Source organism: Babylonia areolata, chromosome 24 (assembly GCF_041734735.1).
Source record: "Babylonia areolata isolate BAREFJ2019XMU chromosome 24, ASM4173473v1, whole genome shotgun sequence".
Classification (NCBI taxonomy): Eukaryota; Metazoa; Mollusca; class Gastropoda; order Neogastropoda; family Buccinidae; genus Babylonia; species Babylonia areolata.
The window spans coordinates 44,207,702-44,232,771 of NC_134899.1; the positions used below are offsets into that span (position 1 = coordinate 44,207,702).

General features: G+C 40.3%; 1 protein-coding gene across 3 annotated transcripts; it reads left to right on the forward strand.

Moving 5' to 3' along the window:
- The first annotated feature begins 5,792 nt into the window (after positions 1–5,792).
- On the forward strand, positions 5,793–23,886 carry LOC143299080 (mitochondrial ornithine transporter 1-like). 3 transcript variants are annotated; one of them, XM_076612187.1, is made up of 7 exons: positions 5,793–6,078; positions 6,722–6,986; positions 10,311–10,547; positions 11,826–12,000; positions 16,951–17,123; positions 18,170–18,331; positions 22,531–23,886. In XM_076612187.1, the coding sequence occupies exons 2-7, from the start codon at positions 6,884–6,886 to the stop codon at positions 22,665–22,667; spliced, it is 987 nt and encodes a 328-aa protein (XP_076468302.1). In that variant the 5' UTR covers positions 5,793–6,078; positions 6,722–6,883; the 3' UTR covers positions 22,668–23,886. The 3 variants fall into 3 exon arrangements, with proteins under 3 accessions (XP_076468302.1, XP_076468301.1, XP_076468303.1); XM_076612188.1 differs by having other exon boundaries at positions 5,821–5,842; XM_076612186.1 differs by having other exon boundaries at positions 5,793–6,986.
- Positions 23,887–25,070: the final 1,184 nt, after the last annotated feature.

Below are 25,070 nucleotides of genomic sequence, written 5' to 3' on the forward strand. Positions count from 1 at the left end.
AACCGACTCAATGAACCTCATACAGAAAATTGAAAACGGAATGGGAAGCCCAGAGTGGCATAAGGCAATGCGCAACTTTCACGGATTAAAAAACTCACATGGTCATACTGCCCGGGACATGCAGGTGTTAAGGGAAATGAGCGAGCTGACAGACTTGCTGGTAACGCAACACCAACGAGCGGCCTACATCTAGGAAAATCGGAAATCCTCAGAAAAGTCAAAGAATATCAAAAAGAACAGGTACAAGGCCATCACACCATCGATCGCCTCAAAGAAATAAAAGCAGAGAGAGGGAGCGGCCGTAAGTCTAACATGAAAGGTAGAGCACGATGCTTTGCAAATCAAACAAATATCGGCATCATTTCCAAACCAACATTGCGCAAATTTCTTCAAAACGGAACAGAGTCTCTGTGGGCTTTTCCAAATACAACAGAATGAGCATTACACTAGACGCCACGTTCTTGGCATCAGAGATCTTTTCCCATCCCTCTTGCGGCCAATCAGTGGCAGCCTCTGTGCGTGTGTGTATGTGTGTGTTTGTGTGTATGTGTGGGTCTGTGTTTTTGAGTGCGTTTGTGCATGCGCGAGAGTGTAAGTGTACGCAAGTGTCAGGAGAGTTCTGTGCACGTGTGTGTGTGTGTGTGTGTGTGTGTGTGTGAGGTGGGGGTGCGGGGGGGAGGTGGAGTAGAGGATGAGGCATGTGAGTGTATGCATGCCTACACTGTGGGAGCAACAGGATATTGGAACGTATATATATATATATATATATATATATCTTTGTATATATGTATATGGGGTTGGGGGTGGGAGATATGGGCGTATGTGTGTGTGCTTGTACAAGTAAGTGTTCATGTGTGTGTGTGTGTGTGTGTGTGTGTGTGTGTGTGTGTGTGTGTGTGTGTGTGTGCCGTGGAAGCTGCGATACGTAGACTAGAAATGAGTGTGTGGAGGAGGGGGGTAGAGGAGGTGCAGGGTAATGTGTGGTGTGTGTGTGTGTGTGTGTGTGTTGGAGCTCATGTACGTTTATATGTATTTGACTGTGCTTTCATATCTGTGAAACTGCATGTTTGGTGCATATCTGTTATGCATGTGTGGGTGTATGTGTGAATGTGTGTCTTCATGTTTTACATTTATTTGCTTATTTATCATCATTGTTGTCTTATTTATTTATTTATTTATTTATTTATTATTATTATTACATTTTTATATTATAATTATTATTTATTTATGTAAGCTTATCTATTATTTATTCACTTTTTGTTGTTTTTTTTCTCAAGGCCTGACTAAGCGCGTTGGGTTACGCTGCTGGTCAGGCATCTGCTTGGCAGATGTGGTGTAGCGTATATGGATTTGTCCGAACGCAGTGACGCCTCCTTGAGCTACTGAAACTGAAACTGAAACTATTAAAGACACACACAATGACCGCTTCAATGAGGCATCACTGCCTATTGTGGTCAACTTATAGACACACACAATGACCACACCAGTAGAGCATCTGCCCAATGTGGCCAGCTGATTAAAGACAAACACAATGAGGAATTTTGTTTAATGTCCCGTCACACATATCGGTGATTGAAGAGAAATGACTATACTTAAGTATCATATCACTGAATAAAGACATAGTGACCACAGCAGACCGTCAGTGCCCATTATGGTGGACTTATCAAAGACACACACAATGACCACTTCAACAAACGTCACTACCACTGAAAAAAAAAAGATATATACAAAGACCATCTCAGTAGAGCATTACTGCCCATTGTGGTCAGCTGAATAAAAACATTCACATTGACCACTTCAGCACAGCATCAGTGCCTGTGGTCATACTCCACGGTCACGCATATCCATTTACTCAGAAGGTGCGCTACTAGACTCACAAAACTAGTTAAAACGTTCACTTTTTATAAAACAAAGTTAATGTATTAAAATACTTCAAATCCAGCCTAGATACTGCGAAATACATATCCCTTTTTTCTTTTTCTTTTTTGAATAGAATCAGTGCTTTTTCCTGCATACCCCCCAAACAGTGAAAGAATAATCAATATTTGATTGTGGTCACTCTACGGAAGGAAGGAATGTCTGGTCTGCAATGATGACCGGACCCTCCCACCGGCGAAATGGCGCCCAGTGTGGTTCTTTAAAAAATGTCCAGTTTACATGTGTATTCACTGAATAATTATGAAATAATGTGATTCCACTAATGGATAGTGAAATGCAGTCATTTCACTTAATGATTATGAAGCAAAGTGATGTCACTGACTATGAAATACAGTGGTTTCACGGCTGAATGTGTACAAACTTAAATTACTGTTTTCACTATACGCTGGAAAAAAGACAAAGGGCTCCCAACCGGCTGTGCTCGTGACATATTTTCAGGCATTGGCTGCTAATTGTGAACCCAGCTGTCTGATCAAGTGGCCACGTCCAGTTAATCACATCTCCACCCTTCCTTCGGATGTATTAATACATCTCAAATGAGCATTTCAAAGCCTATACAGTTCTTGGAAGCCGGCACAACGCGTGGTGAGAACTGAAAACAGAAGAAAGTAAAAAACCAGAAGCATCTTTGTCAAAGGATTGCTGCTGCGGCCTTATGTTCACTGCGTAGACCTCTTCTTTGGACGGTACACTTCTTGTTGAACGAATCATGCTTGGACGAAGAAATTCAGTTTTTCATTGTCTCCACCGGACCCATTACACACACACACACACACACACACACACACACACACATGTTCTTCTTCTTTTTTTCAGGGAAACAACCGAGAACTCGATGCGCAGCCCCATAAATTCAGTTTTTATTGTTCCTCCCCACTGAGACAACCACAGACTTACATATAATTATGTCCATGATTAAACCAAAGCCTTCCTCATTTCGGTACAGTGAACTGACTATAATTGCTCTAAGACACTGTGGTTCGGTTCGTGTTTTTTTTTGTTGTTTTTTTAATTGGTTGATATGACTTAAATATATCAGGTGCCCCCCCCAAAAGTATTTTCTCAGTGATAGAGAAACCGAATTCAATGAAATTTTTCACACACGCAGTAACCGTAGGGTATCATCAACAAGTTCGCAAAATGTCTGAAAGTTCGGACGCAAATTATGCGAGTATTGTCAAATTCAAAACAGCATGTCAAAAAATCCAGTATCAGAGTTGTGCAATGTGACCTTCATCATGTTCATGCCAGCTGCCAGGTGTTGGCATCTGTCAATCAGTCTCAGCCTAAAAATAGCCTGTCTGGGTGTCAGGTCTATTGATTAAAAAAAAAAAAAATTATTGTCGTCTGTATCCAAAATCAGTTCTGTCCAAAGTTTCACTTTGGAAAGATCAACCATGCCTTTGAGTGAAAGTGATAAATAAGCTTACCATTGAAAACTGTTTCAATGAGAAAGGCTGGGGTGGAATTAATGATCGTAAAGGAACAAATAAACGGTGAGTTTTTCCGTGGTCCCTCCTTGATACCTGTATCCTCTTGAAGGGCTTCAGCTCCAGTTCTTTTGCAATTCTTTGCACAGAAGACTTGCTCACTTGTACATTTTTGACATGCTGTTTTGAATTTGACAAAAAGCGGTTCACTTTTTGGGGGGACACCATATATAGCGCCTATAACCTCGATCAGAGACCAAGCTCTAAGCGCTTTACAAATGCGGGGTCACATGATTTGCACAACAGGCTGCCTGCCTAGTTAGAGCCGACTGACAGCTGCCACTGGGCGCTCATCATTCATTTCCTGTGTCATTCAACTGATCAGATTTCAGGCACACACACATACACACTCAGACTGACATGTAACGTTTTACGTGTATGACCGTGTTGTTTGTTTGTTTGGTTTTTTTGGGGTTTTTTTTAATTTACCCCGCCAAGGTTACTCAAGGAGGCGTCACAGCGTTTGGACAAATCCATATACGCTACACCACATCTGCTAAGCAGATGCCTGACCACTGGCAGCAGCATGGCGCCTTGAGTAAAACAAAAAATCCCCAAATTAATGAATAAATGAATTAGAATAACTAAGTAAATAACGCTAAGAAATAAACAAAAATAAAATCTAAATAAGAAGAGAAATGGGGAAAAAACACAATAGATTAGGCGAATCAACAAGCAAATAAACGTAAATGAACACACACACACACACACACACACACACACACACACACACACACACCACTCACACACACACACACACACAAACATACACACACACTGTACACACGCACATAGTACACTCGCATATACACACCGAGGCTGTGACAAACGTGCACCGCAACAGATGTGCCACAAATACTGATGCAGTCTGACGTATATGAAAGCACACAAACAAAATTACAAAATTTAACGTACACAGGCCCAGCATTACATAAAATAATTATGAACTAACAGCACACGAGCCCCGACACACACACACACACACACACGTAAGGACTGACATTCCATGTTTCTTCTCACGTTACCCCTCCAACCCCCTCCCCCCGCCACCACGACCCCCCCCGCCCCCCCCAATTGCCCCCCTGCCCCCCGGCCGTACCCCTCGCCCCCACATACACGCACACACACGCACACACACACACATTCCTACATATCGCAGCTCCCACAACAAACACACCGGCACACATACACTCGCACACGCACAGCACAGACAGAACTGAAAACTGATTGGTTGCCAATACCCCCGAGCGTCCCGTGGTTAGTTGTAAAAATTGCCAATGAGCAGTTATATACTGCACACAATGCTTTTGCCTCAAGCATTGTGTTATGCGACACTTGAAGCGGGCAGTGAAGTGGGTGGGGGGAATAAAAGGGAGGTGAGGACGGAGGAGGGGGGTTGTGTGACTGAGAGGATGCATTGTTGTGGCAATGTCAGGTTCATTGGCGCCCGCAAGTGAGTTATTCAGAATTCAAGGAGAAGGGTGGGGACGGAGGTTGTGGAAAGGAGGATGGAGGAAGGTGAGAGGGAAGGGACTGAGGGGCTGTTGTCACGGTGACGGCAGGTGAGGCCCCCTTCCCCAGTCTTCCATCTCTAGAGACCCGGTCTCTTGAGATGGAAGAGTGGGGAAAGGGGCCTGAGGTGAGGGGGGTACACAAGAGGAAGTATTTGTGGAATGTGGATGCCACTTCCCACCCATGATATAGACATGTAGTTGACACATTATATAACCTTTTTATTTCATTTTATTTTTTTAGTTTTATTTAGTTCTCTTTTTCTTCATGTATTTATTCATTAATCTGATGACATCAATTTTCCCCCAATGCCTAACTAAGCGCGTTGGGTTACTGTACGCTGCTGGCCAGGCACTATGCAAAGAAGATCTGGTGTGGCGTATATGGATTTGTCCCGCGAACGCTGTGACGCCTCCTTGAGTAACTGAATTGAACTGAACTGACACACTCTAACACACGTACAAAAACAACCACGTTCTATTAAAAAATGTAAAAGTTTAAAAAAAACAAATTAAAAAAAAGAAGAAGAAAAAACAAGTAAAACTGAATCATTGAAAAAACACAACTGAAGAAGAGTTATACTTACTGAAAATGTAAATTGTACTGAAGTGTTTAAAATTTACATGCATTAACAATAAATCACATTTACTGATTGTACTTTTCTATTTTAATTTATTTGCTTACTTATTTATTCGTTTTTGTTTTGTTTTGTTTTGTTTTGTTTTAATCTTATTCGAAATGGCTTTCCATAAACCCTCCCTGGCCTTTCATTCATTTCAGCGGACCAATCGGCAATGCCTAAAACGAAGGTGTGCACTTCCGTTGACACATCGTCAAGGTCGTCCGCACATGTACACAGACCATTCTGTAGTTCGGTGGTCAAACTCTGATGAAACTTGCAGGTATCGCACATAAATTCGTACGAAAGTGACACATTCCAACATCTTGATTAAAGTATTGGTTCTCAAGGGCAAAGTTGACAGAAGAACTCAGTCGTCAGAAGGGAGCGTTGAAAAGTTAGCTCAGTGTTCGAAGCATTTCTCACTTCGGACTTGCGTGTTCGTAAAAGTTCTTGGGTTTAGTTTTTGTTGGAATCACGCATGCGCACGAGGAACGCCGTTCGAAGTAAATAGTGAAAGTAAGCCAGTTCTTCCACGTGTCGAACAACATCAGCATGCTGTCGAAACTCTGTGAAGTTGTTTTCTGAACATTAATCGAAAAGCCTTCTCATATAGAAGACCACCACAGGTCTACAGCATGCAGGTGTGTGTTCTTAGCTGACACAGTGACAGTGGTTTGTTGACGTCCTCAGTTTGACCTGTGACTTTAAACTTTTATTTGGAAACCAGGGACGGTGTTTGCAAGAGGCTGACAAAGAACGAAAGAACGTGTCAAGTAATTTTAGGAGGGGAATTGAAAAAAATCCCTTCCACAGCTATTAAACAAACAAACAAACAAAAAAAATAAAAGGATTTTTATTCGTCTTTGTGTTTTTCAAACATTTTCATCAATCTCTCATACCTTCTTGTGAAAATTCACCTTTTGTCCAGGTGCAGTTGATTCAGTGGTCAGTAGGAGTCCAGTTATAGCTAGATCAGCCATATTTTCTGAGGACATTTTTGTCCCCAGCACCTTGACAGAATTCTAGTCAAGTGACCAGTGCAGTCAGCAGGAGTCTAGTCATTGATCTACTCATGCTTTCTCAGGACAGGTGACAGGTATTTCCCCCCAGTAATCTTGAGCAAGTTCTTGTCTCTGTAGTAACCAGTTTGTTCTGACAGATTTTGGAATTCAGTACTCACCCAATACAAGCGGATAAACATTTCAGGTGATAGCAGATTGTGAGTCTGTTGCTTAAATTGAGGAGAAAGAGTGTCACTGCAGACTAGACAGCAGAAGGACACACCAGCACCAGTTCTGCTAGTAAACACAGAACCACCAACATGGAGCCAGCAATGGAACTCGTTGAGCAAGAAATGGGAATCCGAGAGAAGTCTCGGTCCAATGCTTTGGATGCTGTTGTGGACTTCACTGGAGGAACTTTGGGTAAGTTGTGAAGTTGTATGTGAAGCTTTGAAGATTTCATGTTTGATAGCTGGTTGGTAAGTGGAATGTGAAAAGATGAAGAACTGATGATGATGATAGTATATGAGAGATATCTATAAGACCGGGAGAGTGCATTGTTTTGTACTGTTGTTTGCTAACCCAAATCTCAGATCATATGTAGATCTATACTGAAAATGAGATAATTAATCAAACATTAGAAAAGAGATGCTGGGTATTACTTTGATTATGTTTAAGGTGAAGCAGGACCTTCTTGTTTGAACATTGATGCTTGGTTGGTTATTGTTGAATGATGAAAAACAAAATTAAAAAAATAAAAGAAGAAATGTATATGATTATGACAGTCATGAGCAAGAAACTTTAGAAAGATAATGAAACAAGTGGAAAAGTTATTCAGTATAGGGCAGAGCTGGGATCCAGATATAAACACAAAGACAATGAAATTGCCTGGCATTCATGTTGACAACGTCTTCACATTAAATGATATGTCACTTGTCAGTGTCATAATTAAAGCATTCAAAAACATTTTTTCCAGTTCTTGAACTGCATTAGCTTGCCTGTTAAAGGCTTTAAGTAAATACAATGATAAATTCTTCATTTTTCATTTTGTTGTTGTTTTAGTTTGTCATCAGTAATTTCATGTGGAAGAGACATGGGGCTTATGTAAAATGTTCTAAGAAGAGAGAGAGAGAGAGAGAGAGAGAGAGAGAGAGAGAGAGAGAGAGAGAGAGAGAGAACATGTTTTCATTCCTATTGTTGTTCGTTAGTGGCTGACTGAAATCTCACATCTTCATACTGATACTGAATAATATTGATAATCAGAATCAACTGTTTGAGAGAAAAAAAAATTATTTTATTTTATTTTTTTGATTGCAGAAAAATAAGTTACTGAATGAGAAATAATCAGTTTACCTGGTTCCTTTGAAAATGGACATATGCATAAATATGGGTGCTTCTTGTGCCATGTGCAAGTACGTCCTACTTTCTTCACCCAGTCAGTGCACATCTAACTGATTTTTCCCCCACTTCATCTTGATCTTGCACGCCTGTCATAAGCAGAATCTGGAAAGTTGCAGTTCTGAATCACCAGACAGTTGAATTTGGCATTGATGGAGAAACTAATAAACTGAACACATATATATGGGTGATGTTATACTGATGATACAGAGAGAGCACATGATGATGATGATTCATGATTGTGGGATATCATAATTATATCAAAACAAAGTGCTGCTGCAGTTAAGAGCGCAAGCATTTTCATATTTGTCTCTGAGGTTGAGGTAAAGTACAAGCATTCATTTATGAGAAAACAAGAGAGGCAAGGCCTTCAAGACTCACTTGTGATACACTTTTTAAAAAAATCCAATCGTTAAACTGTGTTTTGTATTTGTTATTAAAAGCTTCGCGTTGAAAAAACGAAAAAGAAAAAAAAAGTCCTAACCAGATTCGAATTAAGTCCCCTAGCATTAATTACAGAGTAATTTCCCTTTTTTTACTATCTGCACCAAAACGTTTGCAAAATAAATAAAACTTCCATGCTTAGCAAAACAAGTTCCTGTTTGAACAAAAAATGATAATAATGACCGCTCTTTATGTTGGGTCAGAATATCAGATCAAAGTTCCAAGTTTAGAAAATACAAAAAATATAAATATATAAGTAAATGCAGTTTGCATATAATTAGGCTTCATTTAAAAAAAAATTTTGTGCCCATCCCAGAGGTGCAATATTGTTTTAAACAAGATGACTGGAAAGAACTGAATTTTTCCTATTTTTATGCCTAATTTGGTGTCAACTGACAAAGTATTTGCAGAGAAAATGTCAATGTTAAAGTTTACCACGGACACACAGACACACACACACACACAGACAACCGAACACCAGGTTGAAACATAGACTCACTTTGTTTACACAAGTGAGTCAAAAAAAGACAAGATCCCAGGTCCAGTGTATGTCATATAGATAAACTACTTTATGTTTTTGGTGTTTCCTTTTCTTTGTTTCTTTCCTATCCTTCATTCTTTCTTCCTCTTTCTTCTTGACCTTGATTGGTGGATGGGGTGTCAATCTTCAGGGTTAGATAACAAATCAAGATTACTGTACAGTGCAGAACGCACTTAGTACCCATTCATATGGATACATGTGACTTTTTTACTTAATAGTCCCTGGCAAAATCAAGATTACTGTACAGTGCAGAACGCACTTAGTACCCATTTATATGGATACAGGTGACTTTTTTTACTTAGTAGTCCCTGGCAAAATTCTGGAGAAAGATTTTCTTTGATTTGTAAACAAATGTGCAATTCTGCAGAAAAGAAAAGAAAAAGATGTGAGGGTGGTGTAGATCAGACAATGGCTGTGTACCAGTTAAAGCACCCCAAATTTTACATATGCGACTCTTGTGTGATAATAAACTGCACTATATGATACAGTCAGTCACACAGTTATATGATAAAAATTGACACTGCGTTACACTTCATTACACTACACTGCATTCCACATCAGTACAATATAATGCATTGCAATACAACATAGCAACATAATATGGCATGAACCATAACACAAAGCAGAAAATCCAGTTAATTAATACACTGTGTATGTTTGTTTGTTTTGGAGTCTGCAGAAATTTCAGTTATACCTACTGAATTACTTTTTGTCACAACAGATTTCTCTGTGTGATATTCAGGCTGCTCTCTCTATCAAAGTAGGTCACCACAGTACAGCACCACCCAACATACATTTTTTTTCTTTCTTCTCCATGCATATGTACATATATACATATTTGTTTGTTTTATGATCAAAGTGGGCTTTTACTACAGAATTTTACATGTGCAAAGTGCATGGTGGACACAGGACCTTGATTTATCAGTTCATCTGAATGACTTGCACTCAGACCACCACTTAAGGTCCAGCACAGGAGGGAGTAAAAAATCCTAGTCTGTATGTAGGATTCGAACCTGTAGACATTCACTTATTAGTCGGGTGCATTGTTGCAACGCCACTGCTCCACTTCAGAGGAGGTATCATCAAACTATAAATCTGTATATATTACAAAAAAACTAAGGTTTATAAAAACCTTTTTGGTGGTAGATGAATCCTCTTGGAGTGAGACCTGATGTTTCGAACCATAGGCCCACTTGACAATGGGCCTATGGTTCGAAACGTCGTGTCTCACTCCAAGAGGATTCATCTACCACCAAAAACCAAAAAGGTTTTTATAAACTTTAGTTTTTTGTTCTGTAGAATCCTGCAGTCAATTTTGTCTTCTTCTTCCCTGTATATATTAGTTATTACTTGTCAATTTTCAGGTGGCATTGTGACAGTCTACGTAGGCCAGCCTCTGGACACAGTGAAGGTGAAAATGCAGACGTTTCCAACCATGTATCGCAACGCCCTTGACTGCTTTGTGAAGACCTTCCGACAGGATGGCGTTGTGCGAGGATTGTATGCTGGGACTGTGCCGTCGCTGGCTGCCAACGTGTCTGAGAATGCTGTTTTATTTTGCTTTTATGGCTTGTGTCAGAAAGTGGTGGCCTCTGTGACAGGTAAGAGTAGAGTGATGCAGAATATTGGTGTTGAAAGGCTGTGTGCAAGAATTTTGTTTTAAATTATTTTATTATGTATTTTGTTGCTGGCCAAGACTGTTTAAAGTGAAACTGACTTTTTTGTGTGTTAGATTGATAATGATACCAATGTCAAAAAAATGATGATACTTGAAATTTACATGAGCCCTTGGAATTTTTTTGTATGTATAGTATACTGTCAGGCATTAAAAGAATACACACACATTAAATTTGACTTCAAACAAATCATTATGGAAATACTATAAAATATTTAAATCAAAATTTGTAGTTAATTCAGTCATCAGGCATAATGTCATTTGTTTGAAAATTTAGAGGTACTTTTTTGCGTGTTATCAAAGGATAACAGATATGGATCAGATCACTAGGTCTGTAATGGTCTTGCTATTGCGTTCTGCAGTAATTTTGTGTGGAAGGTGCATGTATATGTGCATGCATGCATGTGTGTGTGCTGTGTGTGTGCTGTGTGTGTGTGTGTTATGTGTTATATGAGGGGGGTGATGTAGGGTGGAGTGGGTGTGGCAGGGAGCATGTGCAAACCGCCATTGTTTTCTCAAGACTTCTTGGTGTGAAGTGGCTGAAGACTGAAAGACATTTTTCAACACCCCATGCACAGACACACAGACACACACACACACACAAACACACACACACACAAGAGACACACACACACAAGACACACACACACACACACACACACACACACACACACACACACACACACCAAAGTCTTGGGTTCACAGCCAACAACAAAAGAGTCAGTGTGAGAGCTGAGTGTAGCTAACCACTGGGCAGATGTGTGTAGCTAACGACTGGGCCAATCCTGTTCACAGTCAGTGTGAGAGCTGAGTGTAGCTAACCACTGTGCCAATCCTGTCCAGTCAGTGTGATAGCTGAGTGTAGCTAACCACAGGGCTGATGAGTGTGTGTAGCTAACCACTGGGCCAATCCTGTCTACCGTCAGTGTGAGAGCTGAGTGCAATGGGCCAATGAGTGTAGCTAACCACTGGGCCGGCCCTGTCCACAGTCAGTGTGAGAGCTGAGTGTAGCTAACCACTGGTCCATGTAGCCAACCACTGGGCTGATGCTGTCCACAGTCAGTGTGAGAGCTGAGTGTAGCTAACCACTGGGCCATGTAGCTAACCACTGGGCTGATGCTGTCCACAGTCAGTGTGAGAGCTGAGTGCAGCTAACCACTGGGCCGATGAGTGTAGCTAACCGCTGGGCCAATCCTGTCGACAGGGTCGCCGAGCGTGGCGGACATGGACCCCCTGAAGAACGCAGTGTCAGGAGGAATGGCCGCCTTCTTCTCCTCCCTGACCCTGTGCCCCACAGAGCTGGTCAAGTGTCGGCTGCAGGCCATGAGAGAGATGGCCACTCGCGGTCAGCTGGAGGGCGGCATGGAGCGTCTCAAAATGTTGGTTTTCTTTTTTGTTTTTTATTGTTATTGGTCAAAAAAATATTTTAACCCTTTCACCACCAATGTGGCATTTCAGCAGCACCAGATGTTTTAAGCTGTATGGGACTTAACAGAGAATAGTAAATGTCTAATAGGATGTTTTAAACTGTATAGTGTATGGGGCTTAAGAAAGTAAAGTGAATATTTACAGAATGTTTTATGGTGTATTGAACTGAACCCTTTCACCACCAGTGTCGCATTTCAGTACCACCAGCCAGGTGGAGCACCTGTGTTGCTGAAATGTGACCAGATCGAAGGTTCAGTTATTCACAAACCTACTGCTCTTCATTTTCGGTAGTAGGGTAGGCCATATTTTGTTCAGTCCCTAGCTTTTCTTTGACGCCATTTTTTCTGTGCTTCTGGTACCAGGGAGTTTTTCACTTTAAACTGACCGGTGGTGAAAAGGTTAACATTAATGTTAATATGAGAGGGCTGGAGTGTTGGCTTAGTTGTCAGGTCTCCACATAGAAAGTGAGAGAATTTGAGTGCACGACAAGGAATCCCACACTTGCCAGTATTTTCTGCCCCTGCAACTCCTCCTAGACCTTGAGTGATGGTCTGGACGCTAGTCATTAGGATGAAACAAAAACTGAAGTTCCATGTGTAGCATGCGCTTAACGCATGTGAAAGAACCCACAGCAACAAAAGGGTTGTTCCTGGCAAAACTTTGCAGAAATGTCCACTTTGATAGCAGGAGCTGCTGTGGCAGAATTGGATAGGTGCTGGATTTCTGATCCAGTGTTCACCAGTGATCAGAGTTTGAAGGCCTATTTTGGCCTGGTGTTTTCTCCTTCAAAAAGGCACTTTATGCTGATTTTCCTCATTCCACCCGGCAAGGCAGTTCACCCTCTTCCGATATCGCACGTTTAGTCCTCCCTTCTTTATTTCATGCACATGGCCTCCTGCCTAACCCATTCACGGCGCGCTGTGTCTAGGTCACAACTTTGCCTATTGCTGTCTTTTAGCTGTGCATTCATGTGTTGGATCGCTTGTGTTTGTGGTTCCATAAAATGTGTGCATCAGTTTTTTAGTGGATAAAAAATAGTGACGATCCTAGATCCAGGTGTTGTCTTTCACCTGACAAAAGCTGCTGTCTGCAGCACATACGTGAGTGACTTAATTAACGACGATTTAAGGTCTATGAGGCAGGTCAGACAGATGCTACACACTGGCACTGTGCCAGGAAGCTTAACTCAAGTGTGTGTGTGTGTGTGTGTGTGTGTGTGTGTGTGTGTGTGTTTGATTGATGGGCTATTGAGTGTCTACACTGCACACACATATGTTCCTCTCAGTAACACATTCAGTGTAGAAATTCATATAGATATATATATATATGTGTGAGTGAAAGTCAAGAAAAGTGAAGTTTGTATTATGCTGGTTATGCTTGGTTATGCTGGTTTTGCATTCAAGTTACAAGATCATAAGCAAAATTGATACAACTACTGCTAAGTACAACTCAAAACACTAACAAAGCAGAAGCAACAGTGCTTTATACTTTCCCACATATACATCTTTCAAATGAATAGATATGTCATAAAAATGTATTCTGTTGTATTGATTCACAGACCTAAAATTTGTGTGTGTGTGTGTGTGTGTGTGTGTGTGTGTGTGTGTGTGAAGTATATTTGGTATAATATGCTTGCAGATATAAAAACATTCCAAAATAAAGCATTTTATTATTGTAATTTACAGTAATGTAACATATATAACATTTGGAAATAATGTGTAGACGGGTGTTGGGTTGTAGCAGGAGGAAGGTGGAATTAGAGCAGATTAAAACAAAGCTTTAAACACAGGTTATAGATCACAAGAGAGTTGCTGTTACTATTAATGTTAACTTCATTTATTTAGACTAGTATTTTCTTAGAACCCTGTATGGTCTTACGAAGATGCAGAAGATTGAAGTAATATTTGGACAGCACTGTTGCGTAACCAGAAATGTTAACTTCATTAAGGCCAGTGCTTTCTTTTTCAGAACCCTGTATGGTCTTAAAAAAGAGATAAGCACATTGAAAGAATATTTGTCTGCACTGTTGCTGTAACTAGAAATGCTAAATTTAATTTACAACTGTGCCTTGCAGAACCTTGTTGGGTCTTAGAAGACAAGAGATACAGCACATTGAAGGAACACTTGAACAGAATTGTTGCTGAAACTAGAAATGTTGATTTAAGCTAAAACAGTATGTTTTGCAGAAAGGGATGCAGCACATTGGAGGAATATTTGGACTGAGCCGTTGCTGTAACTAGAAATTTTAATTTCATTTATAACACTATTTTCTTTGGAGAACCCAGTGGGGTCTGAAAGAGATACAGCACATTGAAGGATTATCTGGACATCACTGTTGCTGTAACTAATGCTCTAAAAGAGATGCAGCACATTGGAGGAATATCTGGACAGCGCTGTTGCTGTAACTAACGTTCTAAAAGAGATGCAGCACATTGGAGGAATATCTGGACAGTTCTGTCGCTGTAACTAATGTCCTAAAAGAGATGCAGCACATTGGAGGAATATTTGGACAGTTCTGTCGCTGTAACTAACGTTCTAAAAAGAGATGCAGCACATTGAAGGATTATCTGGACATCACTGTTGCTGTAACTAACGTTCTAAAAGAGATGCAGCACATTGAAGGAATATCTGGACAGCGCTGTTGCTGTAACTAACGTTCTAAAAGAGATGCAGCACATTGAAGGAATATCTGGACAGCACTGTTGCTGTAACTAATGTTCTAAAAGAGATGCAGCACATTGGAGGAATATCTGGACAGTTCTGTCGCTGTAACTAACGTTCTAAAAAGAGATGCAGCACATTGGAGGAATATCTGGACAGCACTGTTGCTGTAACTAACGTTCTAAAAAGAGATGCAGCACATTGGAGGAATATTTGGACAGTTCTGTCGCTGTAACTAATGTTCTAAAAGAGATGCAGCACATTGAAGGAATATTTGGACAGTTCTGTCACTGTAACTAATGTTCTAAAAGAGATGCAGCACATTGAAGGATTATCTGGACAGCACTGTTGCTGTAACTAACGTTCTAAAAAGAGATACAGCACATTGAAGGATTATCTGGACATCACTGTTGGTGTAACTAACGTTCTAAAAAGAGATACAGCACATTGAAGGATTATCTGGACATCACTGTTGGTGTAACTAATGTTCTAAAAAGAGATAAGCACATTGAAGGATTATCTGGACAGCACTGTTGCTGTAACTAATGTTCTAAAAAGAGATAAGCACATTGAAGGAGTATCTGGACATCACTGTTGCTGTAACTAATGTTCTAAAAGAGATGCAGCACATTGAAGGAATATTTGGACATCACTGTTGCTGTAACTAATGTTCTAAAAGAGATACAGCACATTGAAGGATTATCTGGACATCACTGTTGCTGTAACTAATGTTCTAAAAGAGATGCAGCACATTGAAGGAATATTTGGACATCACTGTTGCTGTAACTAATGTTCTAAAAAGAGATAAGCACATTGAAGGAATATCTGGACAGCACTGTTGCTGTAACTAATGTTCTAAAAGAGATGCAGCACATTGAAGGAATATTTGGACATCACTGTTGCTGTAACTAACGTTCTAAAAAGAGATACAGCACATTGGAGGAATATCTGGACAGCACTGTTGCTGTAACTAATGCTCTAAAAGAGATGCAGCACATTGGAGGAATATCTGGACAGCGCTGTTGCTGTAACTAACGTTCTAAAAGAGATGCAGCACATTGAAGGATTATCTGGACATCACTGTTGCTGTAACTAATGTTCTAAAAGAGATAAGCACATTGAAGGATTATCTGGACAGCGCTGTTGCTGTAACTAATGTTCTAAAAGAGATAAGCACATTGAAGGAATATCTGGACATCACTGTTGCTGTAACTAATGTTCTAAAAGAGATGCAGCACATTGAAGGATTATCTGGACATCACTGTTGCTGTAACTAACGTTCTAAAAGAGATGCAGCACATTGAAGGATTATCTGGACATCACTGTTGCTGTAACTAACGTTCTAAAAGAGATGCAGCACATTGAAGGATTATCTGGACAGCGCTGTTGCTGTAACTAATGTTCTAAAAAGAGATGCAGCACATTGAATGAATATCTGGACAGCACTGTTGCTGTAACTAACGTTCTAAAAAGAGATACAGCACATTGAAGGAATATCTGGACAGCGCTGTTGCTGTAACTAACGTTCTAAAAAGAGATGCAGCACATTGAATGAATATCTGGACAGCGCTGTTGCTGTAACTAATGTTCTAAAAAGAGATACAGCACATTGGAGGAATATCTGGACAGCGATGTTGCTGTAACTAACGTTCTAAAAAGAGATACAGCACATTGAATGAATATCTGGACAGCGCTGTTGCTGTAACTAACGTTCTAAAAAGAGATACAGCACATTGAAGGAATATCTGGACAGCGATGTTGCTGTAACTAACGTTCTAAAAAGAGATACAGCACATTGAATGAATATCTGGACAGCGCTGTTGCTGTAACTAATGTTCTAAAAAGAGATACAGCACATTGAATGAATATCTGGACAGCGCTGTTGCTGTAACTAACGTTCTAAAAGAGATGCAGCACATTGAAGGAGTATCTGGACAGCGCTGTTGCTGTAACTAACGTTCTAAAAGAGATGAAGCACATTGAAGGAATATCTGGACATCACTGTTGCTGTAACTAACGTTCTAAAAAGAGATAAGCACATTGAAGGAATATCTGGACATCACTGTTGCTGTAACTAACGTTCTAAAAAGAGATGCAGCACATTGAAGGAATATCTGGACATCACTGTTGCTGTAACTAACGTTCTAAAAAGAGATGCAGCACATTGAAGGAATATCTGGACATCACTGTTGCTGTAACTAGAAATATTGAATCTATTTTGAACAGCATTTTCTTTGCAGCACCCCGTACGGCCTGACGAAAGAGATACTGCGCACAGAAGGGATCCGCGGGCTGTACAAAGGCCTGACCAGCACCTTCATGCGAGAGATGCCCGGCTATTTCTTCTTCTTCGGCGGCTACGAGATCAGCAGGGCGCTTCTCACTCCGCCAGGCAAAAAGAAGGATGAAATAGGTAATGTGTACGTCTGTTGTGTGCATGTATGTTCGCATGCATGCACACGTAGAGACACACACTGGTATGCATGCACACACAGATGTGCACGCACGCGCGTGCGCACACACACACACACACATGTACACACACACACACACAAATGCACACGCACACACACATATGCACAACCATGCACACTTTAATACAGTCAGTTCTTGTGTGCATAAATGTGTCAACAAATCTACCCCTTGCTATCCATGTGACTGCCTTCAGCCCATCTCGCTCTCTACGATCAGCCTCAAACCCACTGTGTTTCCACGTTTCCAAATTCAAACACTCCACAATCAGCTGCCTTTCTTTGGCTCTCTCTGGTCCCTATCCTGAAACGTGGACCAAACTCCCCATTTTGCTTTGTCGAATCTCTGCTCTCAGCTGTCTCAAGTCCAGCCTAAAAACCTACATCTTCCCCAAAATACCTTCCCTCTCTCTTTCTGTCTGTAGTTTTACCTAGCCTTCTGTCTGCATGTATCATTAAGGCTTGTCTTTCATTCCCTTTGTATTATGCATGAGTGTGAATGACTGCTGTTGAAGCGCTTTGATTTGTCTCTGCGCAAGATTCAGTGCTATATAAGTACATATAGTGATATTGTTATTATTATTACTAATATTATTATTGTTATTATCAAGGTGCAGCACATAACTGAGCTCAGGATCCAGGACTTTCATTTTCCTTTTTCCATCCTTACATATTTACTACTAATGTATGCTCAGATCCATGGAGCGTTTTGTCAACTGCAGACTGAAGATGGAATTTTGTTTCGAAGGTGCACTTGAGTGTATGAGGCATAGAAGTGAAAAGAGAGAAAAAATTTACGGCCTTCAGGGGTCTGAAAATGATGGTAACAGACTGTCGACCATTACTGGTGTAAGGAGCCAGGATTTTTATTTTGAAGGTGCACTCGTGTGTATAAGCCACAGAAGTGAAATTGAAGAGGGGAAAAAATGATGGCCTTTATGGGTCTGAAAGTGACAGTAACTGACCGTTGACCATTACTGGTGTACAGGAGCTGTGCGGACAGTGGTGTGCGGAGGGGTGGGGGGCGTGGCGCTGTGGGTGGCCATTTTCCCGGCGGACGTGTGCAAGTCACGCATCCAGGTGCAGGCGGTGGAGGGACAGAAGGCCCCCACCTTCTCCGCCACCATTCTTCACATCTTCAGGACAGAGGGTAAGATTTAAAAAAATTTTTGTTTATATTGGTTGATAGTTTTTGTTGTTGCTCTTGTTGTTGTTTTTTTTGTTGTTGTCTTTTTGGATGATAATTTTGTGTATCTCTTTTGTTAATTAAAAAAAAAAAGAAAACATTAGCAGTGTGCCTATTGCTTTATCATTTTATATTAGTAATGATAATGTATTTGTATTTGTATTGCTCTTTTTGTCACAACAGCTTTCTCTGTGTAAAATTTGGGCTGCTCTCACCAGAGAAAGCATGTCACTACACGGACAGCGCCACCCATTTTTAAAAATTTTTTTCCTGCCTGCAGTTTTATTTGTGGATCTGAGTGGATTTTTCTACAGAATTTTGCCAGGGACAACCCTTTAGCTGCTGTGGGTTCTTTTATGTGTGCTAAATGCATGCTGCATACGTGACCTCAGATTATCATCTCATCCGAACGTCTAGCATCCAGACCACCACTCGAGGTCTAGTGGAGGGGGAGAAAGTACTGGCGACTGTATGATACTAAAGTGGTGCAAACTTCCTATATGATAGTCTCTATCATTTTATATTAATGATGATAATATATGATACTTCAGTGGTGCAAACTTCCTATATGATAGTCTCTATCATTTTATATTAATGATGATAATATATGATACTTGAGTGGTGCAAACTTCCTATATGATAGTCTCTATCATTTTATATTAATGATGATAATATATGATACTTCAGTGGTGCAAACTTCCTATATGATAGTCTCTATCATTTTATATTAATGATGATAATATATGATACTTCAGTGGTGCAAACTCCCTATATAATAGTCTCTATCATTTTATATTAATGATGATAATATGTGATACTAAAGTGGTGCAAACTTCCTATATGATAGTCTCTATCATTTTATATTAATGATGATAATATATGATACTTCAGTGGTGCAAACTCCCTATATAATAGTCTCTATCATTTTATATTAATGATGATAATATATGATACTTAAGTGGTGCAAACTTCCTATATGATAGTCTCTGAGCGCCTTACATGAAACAAAACATGTACAGTAATGCATAGTGCATGCGCAGTACACACCCACCCCACCCACAAGCTCACGGACCAAAAGAAGACCAAAGTAGATGGAAGAGTAAAAAAAAAAAAAAAAAACCCTCTGAAAATGGAGTATGGCTGCCTACAAGGCGGGATAAAAATGTTTAACACATAAAAGCCCACTCGTACTTGTAAATGAATGTAGGAGCTCCAGCCAAGAATGTAGAAGAAGAAGAAGATGACATAGACATTGTGTAGCCTTCACTCGATTCATGGCAAGCACAGGGTGAAAAAAAAAAAAAATCTATGATCCTCAATAACAAGAAAAGTTTAAAAAAAAAAAAAAAAGAAAGAAAGAAAAAAAAAAAGGTCTTGTGTTGTCTTGCCTAAGGGAGTAACTTACTGGTGTTGTTGAACCCATTCCCTACTCACACCTTCATGCCCCTATATGGTTGTGTTCTGTGACTGAAAGCGAAACTGGAAAAGAAAAGATTTCTTCTTCTTCTTCATCTTCTTTTTGTCATTAAAAGAAAAACAAACTTTTACTGGCTTGATTTAACCCCTAGGCTGCCTGCATGACGAGATAACTCGTCATGGCAAGCATGTATGCTTCGCTGTCACAATGACGAGATAACTCGTCATCGAAATATTCTGACTTTTCCCTGGTTTGCATTCACTTCGTTGACAAAAATAGTGGTAGCTTTAGCCTGGGGAATCTCTCTAGATTCTATTCATAGCTAGAAACCCCATCTACGTCATGAAGCAGTCCTTTATTTGAACGTTTTGGTTGGGTCACTGTCCAAGTGTTTGCCTGACTTCTCTCCTCGCTTGCTCAACAAAATGTCGGACTGACACCGTGCTCAAGACATGCGATCGTGACGAACTAAATCAACCAAGATTTCTTTCTTTAGCTGATGCTCAGAAAGAATTGAAGTGTAAATTCGAAGGAGAAGATAGTGACGATCTGATAGAAAATAAAGGGAGCAATCAAGAGAGTGGCCAAGTTGCGACTATCAGTGAGTGATGCCGGCTGTACAGATGTTAGCAGTCGACAGAATGACCGAATTAGCAGCAGAGCGGTATTCTTGGCACGCAGCCAACGCGGTTTGATGAGAACTGAATCAAGTGACCGTGTGAGAGGGGTGAAGAGGAGGGGGGTGGAGACTGAGGGGGTGTGGCCTCACATCCATCTTATCACTTGGAGAAGTCACAATGTATCTATCTCTTAAAAAATATATATATATTGTGGTTGTTCTAGTATGATTTTGTGTTTGCAGATATCCATTTGTCCAGAAAATATGATGTTTTTGTGCAAATTACCTGACTAATGTTTGTAATGAACAAGTTGAAAATGTGACAAAAATCAAAACACTGATTTCAAAACAACAGCATGTCGCTAAAAATATATAAAATGGGAAAACAGCATGTGTTTTGTATTCTTTATTCATTTACCTTTCAGAAAATATGTACTTTTATGGGTCTTTCTCCAATAACAAAGAGCACAGAATTTTTGGAAAATTTATACCCGTTTTTTGTGAAAAAACCCTGGCAAATAGATTTCAATTAAATTTTATTTTCCTGGCAGCGAAAGGGTTAAAAAGTGCTTTGTTGATATTTTTGCATTTGGGTACCATGACTTTAGATGTGTGTCTGTTTGACTGGGAGATACTACACAAATACACATTTTCTCTCTCTCCCTCTCCCTCCCTCCCTCTCCCTTTCTCTCTTACACACGTACATACACACAAATCCTTACCCCCCCCTCGCCCTTTTTTTTTTAATTTGTTTTTTGTATTTTGCCAAATATCATTGTTAGTGAAAAGATGAAAAATTGATTAACAACAGCACAGACACATGCTCTCTTTCCCTCTTTCTCTCCCTCCCTCTCGCTTGTGCACATGTGATCTGTCTTTCATTCTCTTGCCTTAGTTTAACCCCTAGGCTGCCTGCATGACGAGATAACTCGTCATGGCAAGCATGTATGCTTCGCTGCCTGCATGACGAGATAACTCGTCATCGAAATATTCTGACTTTTCCCTGGTTTGCATTCACTTCCTTGGCAAAAATAGTGGTAGCTTTAGCCTGGGGAATCTCTCTAGATTCTATTCATAGCTAGAAACCCCATCTACGTCATGAAGCAGTCCTTTATTTGAACGTTTTGGTTGGGTCACTGTCCAAGTGTTTGCCTGACTTCTCTCCTCGCTCGCTCAACAAAATGTCGGACTGACGCCGTGCTCAAGACATGCGATCGTGACGAACTAAATCAACCATGATTTCTTTCTTTAGCTGATGCTCAGAAAGAATTGAAGCGTAAATTCGAAGGAGAAGATAGTGATGAACATTTATAGGACGATCTGATAGAAAATAAAGGGAGTAATCTAGAGAGTGGCCAAATGCGACTGTCAGTGAGTGATGCCGGCTGTACAGATGTTAGCAGACGACAGATGACCGAATTAGCAGCAGAGCGATATTCTTGGCACGCAGCCAACGCGGTCTGATGAGAACTGAATCAAGTGACCGTGTGAGAGGGGTGAGGAGGAGGGGGGTGGAGACTGAGGGGGCGTGGCCTCACATCCATCTTATCACTTGGAGAAGTCACAATGTATTGTGTATCTATCTCTTAAAAAATATATATATATATATATTGTGGTTGTTCTAGTATGATTTTGTGTTTGCAGATATCCATTTGTCCAGAAAATATGATGTTTTTGTGCAAATTACCTGACTAATGTTTGTAATGAACAAGTTGAAAATGTGACAAAAAACAAAACACTGATTTCAAAACAATAGCATGTCACTAAAAATATATAAAATGGGAAAACAGCATGTGTTTTGTATTCTTTATTCATTTACCTTTCAGAAAATATATACTTTTATGGGTCTTTCTCCAGTAACAAAGAGCACAGAATTTTTTGAAAATTTATACCCGTTTTTTGTGAAAAAACCCTGGCAAATAGATTTCACTTAAATCTTATTTTCCTGGCAGCAAAAGGGTTAAAAAAACCCCAAAGAAACAAACAAATAAAACATAGGATATGACATCAGCACCAACCCAGTTATTTTATTAAATGTGTCAAGCGCATAATTTTACAATCTTTTGATTTTTGTCAGAGATATTTTTATTCACATTTTAACGCCACAAACACGTGCTTGTTGAGCAGGGTTCAGAGCGCTGTACAAAGGACTGGGTCCCACGGTCATCAGAACCTTTCCAGCCACTGGAGCCCTCTTCCTGACCTACGAACTGACTAAAAAATACGGCAGCCAGCTGGCTGACTACATCTCAGGAAGGGAGTGAAGCATCGGAGCAGCTCAGGGCTCTTCATCTGTTGTGAGAAGAAAGCAACGCCACCACCTGGAATGAGTGCAGAGGGAATGAATCTTGATAGAAAAGGCTTATAGAAAAGATTGTCTTCGTACATAAGGAGTATCTGTGTCATTGTTTGAACTTTTCTTGTATTGTCTTTTATCGCGGAATTAAGGATGTGAGGTATGGAGTGGTCAGTCTTTTATATGGAAATATCGGCTGTGAATGGCTGTAGATGTTCCAAGTGGTTCTTTTAGAGTTATTCTTCTTGAGGCATGTAGATATCTTGTGTCATGATGGTGGACTGGTCCACATGAATGTTGACCTGCATTGTTGCCCTTCATCACCACAACCTTCCCCCCACCCATCCCCTGCCCACGTTCTTGTGTTCTTCACCCCCTCCCCACTCCACGCCCCTGACTCCCAAGAAATTTGTGTGCCTAAAAAACGACTATGTGGTCGCTGGGATTTTAAACCTGGGCATGATGCAGAGTGTTGCATGGATTACATATGTAACTGTAACTGTAACTGTAGAAACAGTTACTGTTTGATTTTGAATAATCATGTCAGATATGCTTTGTGTTATAATTTGTCTGCAGCATGTGTAAAAAGAAAAATTTGAAAAAAAAGGTCAGATATTAAGCTACAGGTGCTTTCAAGACCTTTTCTGATAAACAATGCGGTACAGCTTTTTTTGTTTTTTAATGTGTTTTTTTCTCCTCAACAGTTTATGTTTTGCTCGATGACATCTGCTCATGGTCCATGCACACACTCGGTCAGGTCTGAATCAAGCGTTGGTTTCAGAGATGTATATTGTCACTGAAGGGGTCAGTCAGAACAGCTCAGTTTGGAGTGCCGCTGAAGGCCTCTGGTTCGATCCTGTGTTCTTGCAAGGAACATCGTCAGGCGGGCAAGGAACATCATCCAACAGTGGACAATGTTTCTTTAGATTTCAGTCATTTGCCTTCTGTGTATCTTTCTCTTCACTATATTTGAATGTGTATACTTATTTGTTCATTTTGTCCTATTATTTTATATATATATTTTTTATAATGTTGATGTTTTAGATGTTTTACTCAAGCCCAGGATTGGCTCTTAAGGCTTGATCTGTGCAATTTGTTTATGTGAATGTCAGGCAGATAGCTGCTGCCTTTTTGAAAAAAAAAAAAAAAAAAAAAAAATCTTTTTTTTTTTTTTTTTTTTTTTAGCAGGTGTCGTGTAGCATTTAGTGATCAGTCCATATGCTCTGACGCTTTGTGAAACTGAAACTGAAGAGGTGTCAGACCTTCAGAAGTGGTGGCAGTTTTTTTTTTTTTTTTTTTTTTTTTTACTGTAGATTCCGAATGCCAGTGTAAGACACGGTACAGTCTGCTGAACAACATTCATCTCACACCAGACATGGCAGGACAAAGCTGGGATGGTGGGAATGCCCGAGGTTCTTGCAGCATAAACACTTTCCTCGGGAACTTGGGGAAAATTCTTTGTTCCAAAGTTTCCGCTTTTCTGTTGCTCTCTTTGTTTTCTGGCTTTCTCCCTTTCCTTGTCACCTCCCCCCCCCCCCCCACACACACACCCTGCCCCCCCTTTCCTATTTTCTGCCTTGCTGGTTTGTTCACCTGTATCGTGTTAAAAAAAAGGCCGTGATTTTTGTTTGTTTGTTTGGGTGGTTTTTTTAGAGTGGGGGATGGGGGTGTGGGAGTGTCTTGATCATCGGGCATTCCTACTATGTTTGTTCTTTCTTGTTGTATTGTATTCTGTCTTGTGTGTAGGACTTGTGAGGTGCCTGTTGGCAGTTTTCTGGTTTTGAATGCCTGTTAGTATGTGTGACTTTTGTGTATTGTGTATCGTAATGTGGCTTTGTGTATTGTGCATCATTATGTGGCCCAGTGTATTGTGCATCATTATGTGGCCCAGTGTATTGTGTATCATTATGTGGCTTTGTGTATTGTGTATCATAATGTGGCTTTGTGCATCATTATGTGGCCCAGTGTATTGTGCATCATTATGTGGCTTTGTGTATTGTGCATCATTATGTGGCTTTGTGTATTGTGCATCATTATGTGGTCCAGTGTATTGTGCATCACTATGTGGCCCAGTGTATTGTGCATCATTATGTGGCCCAGTGTATTGTGCATCATTATGTGGCTTTGTGTATTGTGCATCATTATGTGGCTTTGTGTATTGTGTATCATTATGTGGCTTTGTGTATTGTGCATCATTATGTGGTCCAGTGTATTGTGCATCACTATGTGGCCCAGTGTATTGTGCATCATTATGTGGCCCAGTGTATTGTGTATCATTATGTGGACCAGTGTATTGTGCATCATTATGTGGCCCAGTGTATTGTGCATCATTATGTGGCCCAGTGTATTGTGCATCATTATGTGGCTTTGT